The 12,063-nt window shown below is 29.8% G+C and overlaps 1 protein-coding gene across 1 annotated transcript; it reads left to right on the plus strand.

Annotated features, from left to right (window-relative positions):
- The first annotated feature begins 1,182 nt into the window (after positions 1–1,182).
- On the plus strand, positions 1,183–8,003 carry LOC145269348 (uncharacterized). Its single transcript, XM_080125049.1, has 2 exons — positions 1,183–1,647; positions 5,871–8,003. Exon 2 carries the CDS (start codon positions 6,873–6,875, stop codon positions 7,665–7,667), a length of 795 nt encoding a protein of 264 aa, XP_079981175.1. The 5' UTR covers positions 1,183–1,647; positions 5,871–6,872; the 3' UTR covers positions 7,668–8,003.
- The last annotated feature ends 4,060 nt before the right edge of the window (positions 8,004–12,063 follow it).

Genomic DNA, 12,063 nt, shown 5'->3' on the forward strand with positions numbered 1-12,063 from the left:
CAAGTAGTTTTTTTTTTTACAGCGAAAAACAATTATTTATCACGACGACGTCAACGTGCCCATTTTGTAAATGTACCTAGTAGAATACCTCCATTTTAGGCCAGATTTCGCAATCTAGCCTTTTTTTTTCGCCAGAATGAGATGCGCACACGCACATCACATCTGCAATTTTTTTCCGTTTTTTTTTAAATTTTTAAAGCAGAATACTATTGAATATGCCAAGAAATTGAAGAATGCAAAGAACTGAAAATTTTTTACGCAATTATTTTCGAAACATGCGCAGTAGTGTTTACCGATGTATTGGAAAATTCAAAATGGTGCCCGACACTCTCTTTAACATGGTAAGTTTGAGAAAAGGTGTTATAAATAATAAACTACACAAAATACTATTTAAAAAACACCGAATATATGTCAACTTATGTCACGGTAATATATATTGAGCGAATTTCTAACAGTACTTTGTCTAGTTTATTATTTATAACGTCTTTTCCTGAAGTTACTGTGTTAAAGAGAGACTCTGGCGCCATTTTGAATTTTCCAATACATTGGTAAACACTGTATGCTTTTCGAGCTGAATAAACATGTTACATTGAATAAAAACACTAAAAACATATCCATATACAGTAATACAAACCCTAAGTTTTTTTTTTAATTCGACAATTTCGATTGCACATTTCTAATTTTTCTAATATTTTTTTTATTTTATTTTCTTCTGTTACAAATTAAAAAAAAAAAAACCACTCCAAAAATGGCATCTGTCTTCGCAAAAAAAAAAAAAAAAAAAAAAAAAAATTCTGATTCTGGTGGAAAAAAAGGGCTAGATTGGCCTAAAATGGAGGTATTCTGCTACGTAGGGCAGTTACCTGCCCTTGGGGAAAGTTACCTGCCCTTAGGGAATTCCTGGGCGCTGCAATAACATTTCCAAAATGGCCACGTTGACGTAGCCGTGATAAATAATTGTTTTTCGCTGTAAAAAAAAAAAAAAAACTACTTGATCAAATGAAGTGAAATTTTTTTTCGAAGAACTTCAGTCTATAACAGGTACGTACAAAAAAAATTTTTTTTCAATATTTCCATTTTTTAATGTCGTCATTAAACTGTATAAGTACCAAGCAAACATTAAATGAACTCTGACATTTTAAAATTTTGTTCTTTCTTGGTTCAACTAGTTATTATTATTATTATTATTATTATTATTATTATTATTATTATTATTATTATTACTTTTTGCTTTTAGATGTTCATTTCTATGCTATCTTTTTCTTTTTAGAGTTGTTTATATGAAGTGTTTGTTTTTAGTTTTTAAGCCGTAAGCATGGACACACATTATATAAATTGGTAGGAAAATATAACGCACGCTTAACTAATGAAAGGGTCTTTTAAAACGAGGAACGAACTGGTGATTACACCGCTTTATGATGACTTAATTCATTGTTCGTTACTAATTGCTTTTCTTTCGCGTTTAAATCGTGTTTTAGTTATCTTTTATTTTTATTCTTCTATATCTTTAAATGCTTTGTTTTTCTTAAATCGGACACCCAAACCCGACATTGTATCGCTTTTCTATGGAAACATCAACAAACTGTTTTAAATATTATGTTTAGAATACAAAAGAAAAGAAAAACTCGTTCTTTTCCGGAATGAAAGGTAAGATGGGCGGCGGACATTTTTACTGTAAAAAAAAAAATGCAACAAATAAATCCTACAAAAATGAGATAAGTTACTAAAACACACATATATATATATATATATATATATATATATATATATATATATATATATATATATATATATATATATATATATATATTTCATAAGTATAGGTACGGGCAAAAATGGGCGGACAAAAATAGGGGGACCTAGTTTTGAAAGCCGATTTATCAGAATTTTTTTGTAGTTTTTTTTTTATTGTATTTGAAAGATTAAGGACTAAACTTGATTTTCAAAAGAAAAAAATATTTGTACACGTGAAAAAAAAAAAAAAGTTATGAAAATGTTTTCACGGCGAGCTACCCAATTCAGCTAAATTTTGAAGTTAAATAAATTCATTGTAAAAATCCTTTAAAAGATAAATATTAGTTTTCTGGGTCTATTTCAAAGATAATTAGTAAAGTCCTAAGATATTGAATTAAATTTAAAAAAACAACACTTTGTTTGTACAAAACATGAATTAATTAGCAAAAAACCTAGTGATTCTGGCGTTCACAAAACGCAACAAACTAAAATTTTGTAAACACAGAATATACAAAGGCCCAAAATTTCAAATGAAACGAGATTTGTACCTCAAAAATTAATGATTTTTACTAATTTTTAGATATCATACATCCGGATCTCTGTTCTTTCAGTTGGTACCATGTTCATGGTGGTCTTTTTTTTTTTATTTTGTTGATTTTTAGCTGGACATAACAATAAACACACATACATGCACACAGACGTTTGGCCTTTATATAATAAAGAATTTTTTAAAAAATATTTAAAGGTATTTTAATAAGTTTCGGGAAAATTGAAAAAACAATATTTTCATATTTCTCTTGCACATATAAATGTATGAACATCAAGTACGAATTATTTTCTATGGAAAAATTCTAAAAAGAAAAGAAAAAAATGAAATCTTTGCTCAGCACAAAAAATAATTTCTAAAAATGGAAACGGTGCGGAAGCAATAAATACACTGGACTTGCGTCCCAATCCGTGTCATTCCAATTTTATTATACAATTGATGCAGTAAAGAGTTCGTATAGAAAAAAACAAAAATGGGGTTTGTAATACTGTACACATAGATTCGAAAAAGTTGTCAAAAAACAAATATATAACAAATAAATGTTATCAAAAGCAAGATAAGTTACTTTTCTGCGTAACTGGATATATTTTTTTCGTGTTTTTATTCAATGTAACATGTTTATTCAGCTCGAAAAGCATACAGTGTTTACCGATGTATTGGAAAATTCAAAATGGCGCCCGACACTCTCTTTAACAGGGTAAGTTCAGGAAAAGATGTTATAAATAATAAACTAGACAAAATACTGTTAGAAATTCGCTCATCATATGTTACCGTGACATAAGTTGACATATATTCGGTGTTTTTTTAATAGTATTTTGTCTAGTTTATTATTTATAACACCTTTTCCCAAACTTACCATGTTAAAGGGAGTGTCGGGCGCCATTGTAAATTTTCCAATACATCGGTAAACACTGCATGTTTTTCGAGCTTAATAAACATGTTACATTGAATAAAAACAAAAAAAATGTATCCAGTTTGGTAGAAAAGTAACTTATCTTGCCTTTGATAATATTTATTTGTTATATATTTGTTCTTTGACAACTTTTTTGAATATATGTGTACAGTAATACAAACCCCAAAAATGTTTTGAACAAAATTTTACAGAAGTTTTGTTTTATATTCTAATGGAAAATTTATTTATGGAATTTATTTTTATTTAATTTACTTCGAGTGGTCTCTCACCATATTTTCCCCCGAGGCATTCATGATTTCATTGTTTCTCATCATTTTTGATGTTGTCAAAGTGTTTACACTCTCAACCTGTGTTTCTCGCTGTTGTTTTCAGCTTCCCGACTGATTCAGAACCTCATTCATGCTGGTTCTCGAATAAAGAGTTTGATATATTACCACGACTTTCTCTGCAGTTGTACAGATAGTAGCTTGCAGATTGTTTCTGCCGGAGCAGTGCCATACTGTATGCTTCAGTATTTCTTCAGTCACCTGCTGTCCAGGACTTCACATTATTCGGATCGGTGGATAGGGGTAAAATGGGTTCTTGACCTTGCTCAAATATCTACCACAGACTAGGGGAGGGAAGTAAGCACCTTACTTTTTTCTTAGACAGTAGTGCTGTCACGCTACCCATTTTTTTTTGTTTTGGAACACTAAAATAATTTAACTTTTTAAAAGTGAAATATGCATTTTTTATTTTAGAAAATTAGAAAAACTTTAAGTATTTTTTTAGAATACTAAAATAAACTTTTTTCTAATTTTCCTAAATAAAACTAATGCATAATAATATTTCAATTCCTGTAAAATATTACAAAACTATTTTTCTTTCATATAAAGAATAGTACAACAAAATATTAATGCATTTTTTTTGCTACCATACAATTCTATTATAAATTATTTTATTTTATGGACTCCTTTGAAATATAGCTTCAATTTGTGTATTCATTTTTTGCCATACAATTTCTACTCATCAATAATCCATTTGTTTACTAAGCTCACATGTTTTGTATAATAATGCAATATTTAGTAAAAAGTATAAAATATTTTAATTTACTAGAGACTTTAATTTGGTAATTATCTTGGAAAATGTTTCATTAAATAATGTTTATCTTTCAGTGGATTTTTACAATTGATTTATTCCAATTTAAAATTTAGCTGAAGTTTTTTTGCCCGCCATGATAACATTTTTCATTTTTTTTTATACATGTTTCTATTTTTAGAGATTAACCATAGCATTTCATATTTCAAACATAACCAGAAAGTAATGAAATCATAAAAACATGTAGCTTTTTACTGTCTACAAACTACCACAATTTTTTGCACATACCTTATATATATATATATATATATATATATATATATATATATATATATATATAGATACTGTGTGTGTAAGATTTATTACTCATGAGTAGTGCTAGGACAACAGCATATTCTTTTCATTGGTTTTACTCTCAAGTATATATCCAATACAGTTAGATACAATTGATCAATGGATACATACCTGAGAATCAAAACAAGGAAAATAATATGCTGTTGTCATAGCCCTACTCATCAGTTTGCATTTTGTAATGGCCCAAATTAATTTTTACTAGAATGATGGTTTATCATTTTAATGATAGTAGAAAATTGAAAATGATGAAGAAAAAGAAATGAGGGTTAGGGTTAGGGGGTAAAGAACTGGGGGTTGTGAAAAGAATTTTCTGTCAGTGGACCAGAAGACGATTATATTGCCATCAGGAAAGCAGTCACTATGAAATGTGTTGTTCTTTCAAAATGTTTTTGGAAAGGAATTATCTGCTTGACCCAAACGATAAACATAGGAGAAGAAAAAAAAAACAAGACGATTATATTGCCTTCAGCAAAGCAGTCATTTAGAAATGACAGATTAAAGGAATACTGTTTTAAAAAGTAAAATGCCCATTCGATTATACATTGATAAAATCCTATATTGAAATATAAATAAGATAATTTAATAATAAGATAATGCAGAGTATTTCGTTTGGAACATATAACATCAGTTTTTATAAATATAAAATCATTTTTTATAAATATAAAATCATTTTTATAAATATAAAATCATTTTTATAAATATAAAATCATTTTTTATAAATATAAAATCATTTTTTATATAAAATCATTTTTATAAATATAAAATCATTTTTATAAATATAAAATCATTTTTTATAAATATAAAATCATTTTTTATAAATATAAAACCAATTTTTATAAATATAAAATCATTTTTATGAATATAAAATCATTTTTATAAATATAAAATCATTTTTATAAATATAAAATCATTTTTATAAATATAAAATCATTTTTTATAAATATAAAATCATTTTTATAAATATAAAATCATTTTTTATAAATATAAAATCATTTTTTATAAATATAAAATCATTTTTTATAAATATAAAACCAATTTTTTAAAATATAAAATCAATTTTTATAAGTATAAAATCTTTATAAAACATTAAATTTTCAATATCTGAATGGATATTCGATACTTTAAAACTGTCTAAAAATATGAACATAAATTTTTACATAAAATGAAATTATCATTTGAGAATTTTTATATTCGTATCAACATTTGGAAACTGTATCATGTGTTCATTTTCTTTTGTTTTTACAGATAAACGAGGTCGAAAGATACAGTTTTTAAACATGTAAATCGATGATAATTTCAACTTGATCTTCATAAAATGAAATGTCAAAAGCTAAATAGCTAACTCCATGAAGTTGTTGCTATAAAAAAGCTAAAATCCATGAAGGTGTGGCTATAAAAAAGCTAAAATCCATGAAGGTGTGGCTATAAAAAAAGCTAAAATCCATGAAGGTGTGGCTATAAAAAAGCTAAAATCCATGAAGGTGTGGCTATAAAAAAGCTAAAATCCATGAAGGTGTGGCTATAAAAAAGCTAAAATCCATGAAGGTGTGGCTATAAAATTATATAACTTAAAAAGGTGTTTGTTTAAAAATTGATTCTGTGGATGTTCGCAAAGTCTAAAACGTTGTTAAAGTAAATACATGAGTGTACGAAAAAAAGAAGCGGCTGAGATGAATGCTCATGACCCTTTAACAAAGACATATTGTACCACTGTCACATAATACACACACACATACACACACACACACGTTGGCGCACTAGTTACTGTCAGATCACCGAAGTTAAGCAATGTTGAGCCTGATTATTACTCAAATGGTTGATCAATTTTGGAATTCCAGGTGCTGTATGTAGGAGGACGTCAACATCTCCCTGCAAGAGTTGGAAAAACCTAACGTCATTATCCTCTCTAGTGGGGATATACATGCGACTGGAGACCGCTTGTGAATTTCATACTCCCATGAAACTTCCTCCTTTGGAGGAAGCCAGTTAATGGGGTTAGTGCTGGCCGACAAACACCCCCCCCACACACATATATATATATATATATATATATATATATTTGACACAGAATGTACTTGACATTTTGTATAAAAATACAATTTCAATCAAATTATTTAAACAGTTCTTATGTTGTGGTACATGGAGAAAAATCAATTTTATCTTGTGTGAATATTAATATTTACACCGGCATCAGATTATTGTGTTAGAATTTTGGTTATAACATTAGAGGACGCACATTCTACTAAAATGTCAAATTTAAAGCATCATATGGACGAAACGAGTGAGAAGTCATTTTCTTGTGAGATATGTGGAAGATCGTTTTCACAGAAACGTTATCTGAATCGTCATCTTCGAACACACACGGGAGAGAAGTCGTATGCCTGTGAAATATGTGGTCGATCGTTTTCAGAAAAACAGAGTGTAAATCGACATATCAAAACACACACTGGGGAAAAACCACATGCTTGTGAAATATGTGGAAGTTGCTTTAGAGAGAAATCACACTTGGAACATCATATGAGAATCCATAGTGGAGAGAAGCCATATACTTGTGAAGTATGTGGTAAAGCATTTGTACAAAGTCGGATTTTAAAAGAACATATACGATCACACACTGGGGAGAAGCCATATTCATGTGATGAATGTGGAAATTCGTTTACACTCAGGTCATCCTTGAATGTCCATATTAGAACACACACAGGAGAGAAACCATTTTCTTGTGAAGTGTGTGGGACGTCTTTCACTCAGAAATTTTCCTTGACAACTCATATGCGAATACACACTGGAGAGAAGCCATATGCTTGCCCAGTATGTGGGGCCTCCTTTACACAGAAGTCCAGCTTAAAAAATCATATGAGAATACACAGTGGAGAAAAACCATATGTTTGCAAAGTTTGTGGGGTTTCGTTTACACAAACATCAACGTTGAAAAATCATATACAGAAACACACTGAAAGAAATCAATATTCATGTGAAGTGTGCAGTAAATCATTTTCGTTGAAACATCATTTGAGAAGGCATAGCAAAAGTCACAATGTATAGAAACCGTGTTCTTGTAAAAAGTATTTTTCTTTTTCAATGGATTCACATTTTGTAATGAATATGAAATAATATTTGAGAGAAGCATGTCTGGCATAATTCTTTCTTGACACGTTATATGATTGATAATTTTTGAAAATGAAAGTTTGCTGAGTGCATAGAAATACACACTAAACAAATTCGATTTTCATATTCAATACGTGTCATTCTCTAGAATATCTACTATGGATTAACATTGTAAATAATTGATAACAGAAATTATATTCATTAACATTTATGTTTTATCCTTTTCCTTTTTTATTAAGAATCCAAGTCCATAGTAAAGTTCATAATGCGAAACTGTGTTTATGTTTTATCCTTTTCTTTTTTATTAAGAATGCGGAACTGCTTTTATAATCAAAGCAGTTGAATATATGAAAATATTATATAAGAAAATGAAACCAATGCAATACTGCAAACCTTACAAAGAATTTTATTAATTTGATCAGATTTTATAGTGAAATATTGAAGACAAATGATTTACTACGTTTTACAAAGTTGAACACTTTTGAACACTATGATAAATGATTATCACGAAATCTTTACACTTGTGTACATATACACAGCGCTTTATACTAATACAATACTTTACTCTTAGTTACAAAGAAATCATGCAGAATTAAATACACACCAACTGTATATGCTTAACTTAAATCATTTCTTACATTTTACAGAGATACAGAGAGAAAACATATCATATATGATTAAAGTTTCAAGACATGTAAACACTATATTAGTGTTTTATATTATATAATAATGTATGCTTCACTCTTAGAATGTCTGTTTAATAAGTATCCTTTAAATGTTAAATACAAACACACACGTACAAACCGCTTCACAAATCTTTTCAGAGTAAAATGTAACCACACGCACACACACACACACACACACACACACACACACACACACACACACACACACAGGTTTATGGAGAGTAAGACCACGAAAATCTACACAAGCAGTCTATATCTTGCATAAAGCACTCATCAATGAAATGTCTTGTATCTAGTAGTTCCAACGCATTTTCTCATAACATTTTAAAGCAATGTCCTCTGCTACAAATGTTTATTGAATCCTTTCGATTTCACTGACTGTAGTAAGGCTGTGCTGATAACCAGTAAGACGTATGCTTTTTTAGTATTTTCAATGCTTTTAGGGCACAACCTAATAAAATAAACAATTCCATACAAGCTTCTGAAATGACGAACGCAACAACTTCATAAAAGGTCACAGAAAAGGTTTATTAAGGAGAATGTTCATCGGGTGATATGTTCCTTGCCAAAAACTGGACTCCGGCTACCTGGTGCTATCATGGTAGTTATTCCCAGTGGAATCGTCAATACCGGATGAAATAACACCGAGGTGGAGAGAGCGAAGAAAAGGGGTCCATTCTGTTTGGTCTCTCTCTCTCTCTCTCTCTCTCTCTCTCTCTCTCTCAGTAAGGAAGAGTTCTTATTGTTCAAACCGGATGCTGGCCTGTTTCCTTAGAGGATAGGAAGGATCAATGTGCCGTACCCCTGATTGGTCAGTATGTGGCCAAATCACACAGGGGAGAGGCATTGATTCATGAAAGAAAAAAGTTCCATTTATTTCTGCTACACTTTTCATAAACAGGATCGGCTTTAAATCTCGACTTGCTTTTCTAGCCACATTTCATTTGCCGTGTCAAACATTCAGTCATCCTGAAAATGGTTTTAAGCTGATAATTAAAGAATTACTGTGTTTGAGGTGTTTAAAGAATAAACAATAAATTTTTATACAGCTAAAACGTACACTTATTTATACTAGTTCCCTTTATAATTAAGTTTACCTTTCACAAAACCAAGTAAAAAAACTATCACGAAAGCACTATCACTTCATCTAAATTATCCTCGCTGACTTGTTACAAATGTAAAAGTTTCAGTTACTAAAGTTTTGTTGAGTTCAAATTAAGATGGGCATCTCAAAACAAAACACTCGATTTTTATTTACTGCAGTTGAAAAGTTCCGAAGTCGTGAAAGGTATTAATTAAATGAACAACTTTTTTTGCTCCAGATTTTTGCCCTACAAATCTCAATGCATTATATCAAAGCTGAATGGAACGTCTCCGCGTATGATGCACGTTAGTCACATGTATAGCTTTCTTCTAGTCAAACACTATTAATATTAGAAAATATTAACAACATTAAACTGAAGTTTTTAGGTCATGAATGCTTAATCTTAGTCGCCATAACAATACTGCAATCCTCTCAAATCAATTTTAATTAAAGAAAATCATACCAAGTGTCATTACTGTCGTACCCATCGTTTACGATTTCGAAAGAAATAGATAAATATTTAGTGAGAAATAAATAATTTTATAACATCGTTTTAAAAGGTATATTTCGGATATTTGGTGGATTAGCATAGTTGTAAGAATGAGAAAAATAAATCAAGTTTCAAAAATAAATCATTTTCATTAAGTAAATGCATTTTGAAAGAAGTTTGAAAATTGTTTAAATCAAAGTTTTTAAATATTATGATTAAAAATAAAATTGATTTCATTTTAAATGTGTAAATATTTTTTTATTTCTCAAACGAGTTCACAATCAATAGCACCAGTTGACATTTCTCAATAACAATTTTATTTGTTTGTATGAATACATTCGTAGCTTTTTGATATTGGAACCCCAATGACATCCTCTACTATAACTCCTAAATTAGGAAGAACAGAGAAAGTAATTCCTCATCCCAACAGTTTAATAAATGCAAATTAAAATTGTATGCCATATGTTTGACTACTATTTAATATGCGTGAAGATAATATGGTTCGTCACCAAAATCCGTTTTTCATGGCAACAAAAAGGAAAGAAAAAAAGAGGGAAAAAAATCATTTATGGCAAATTTCTCGGAAAAGAGTAACTAGTGGAAATGAGCAAAAGAAATACAGACCCGAATAAGTTTAAAATGATCCAAGTTTATTCAAACAAAAGATTATCGATTGCCTTTATTTCCAAAAGCTAGGGTTAAAAAAAACCCTTAAGAAACATTTAAATACATATAAAAACTAAAATAAAATATAAAAATAAAATACATATAAAAAATACAAAAAAGACGTCAATCCTTACTTGCAAGAAAGGCTGAAAGAAAAGAACATATAAACAACGGAAAACAGTCCTTGTTTTGAATTCAGTCCTTTTGACAAAATGTTTTTTTTTCTTTTCCGAAAGGAATTACAAACAAAAAGTTTCTTTGACATAAAATGGGAGAAAGAAGTAAATATTTTCCCTTTGTGAATGCTCAAGTGCCTTTTAATTCAAAGGGGAGAAACAGAAGACCATAAAGCCACTTTGGTAGGCTTTATGTGTACAAATATGGGGTAAATTCTTGTATTATGGAAGATTTCCTTTCTGAAGGAAACTTCGGTTGAATAATCTTTCAAGTTCCTAGAACAAAGAGGGGATTTTCTTTCTAGGGACGATATTCTGCTCGTCTCGTTTGGCGAAATTAATATTTGTTCTTTACAGAAAAGAATTCCTCAACACACGGCGATTTCCTTTGTTAATCCTTTGAGAATAATAATTTACCAGTTGTAAGACTCTTGTTTGCCTTTTAATAACTGATACTAATTTTCCAGCCGTTGTTGTCTGATAATGACTGAGAATAAATTAACGTTAACAGTTTGGTACTTACCAATGGAGTTCTAAACAAATGTCTTTCTCCAAAGAAGGAGAGAAAAAAACCGTAAGAATTTGACGTAAAAAAATCCTTCTTCTTGGCCGGCTAGGTTTGAACTGACGAAAACGGGCAAAAAACTTTCCTCCTCCCCCCCTCCAGAGGGTAGTAGGGAGTAGCAGACTGCTGGAAGAGAATTATAACGATGATGATGAAGTGACCTACAAACGGCAGGTCAAAAGAGTGCGTTCCTCTCGCTAAATGCCGAGATGTTGAATGAATAAAAAATAAATAAAAATTGTTTCTTTATTAAAAAATGCAAAAACCTTAATATCGTTTAAAAAATCAACAAAACCACGTAAAAAGATGAACGATAAAAACAAAGCAGTTAAATCGTCTATGGCATCATAGCGTAGGGGATTAGGGCGCTGGACTGAAATACATAAGGTCCAAGGTTCGAATCCTACCAACAGTCAAGCTGCGCTGATGAGGAGTTGGTCTCCGAAACATGCGTGTCCATAGATTACTGTTTTAAAAAATAAATAAACAAATAAAATAAAAAAATAATAAATATATATATATATATATATATATATATATCATTGCACGTTTATGCATGCGTTGTTATACTCAGTATTTTGTCTAGTTTTTATTTTTATTTTTAAATCATTTTCCCAAACTTACCGTTTTCAACAGAGAATCTGGCGCCATTTTAAATTTTCAAAT

The sequence above is a fragment of the Euprymna scolopes genome, chromosome 45, assembly GCF_053919585.1.
Source record: "Euprymna scolopes isolate OS-2025 chromosome 45, ASM5391958v1, whole genome shotgun sequence".
Classification (NCBI taxonomy): domain Eukaryota; kingdom Metazoa; phylum Mollusca; class Cephalopoda; order Sepiida; family Sepiolidae; genus Euprymna; species Euprymna scolopes.

What these genes read in the sequence shown, in the direction of transcription:
- LOC145269348 (XM_080125049.1), top strand. Translation starts at nt 6,873, where the DNA reads ATGTCAAATTTAAAGCATCATATGGACGAAACGAGTGAGAAGTCATTT.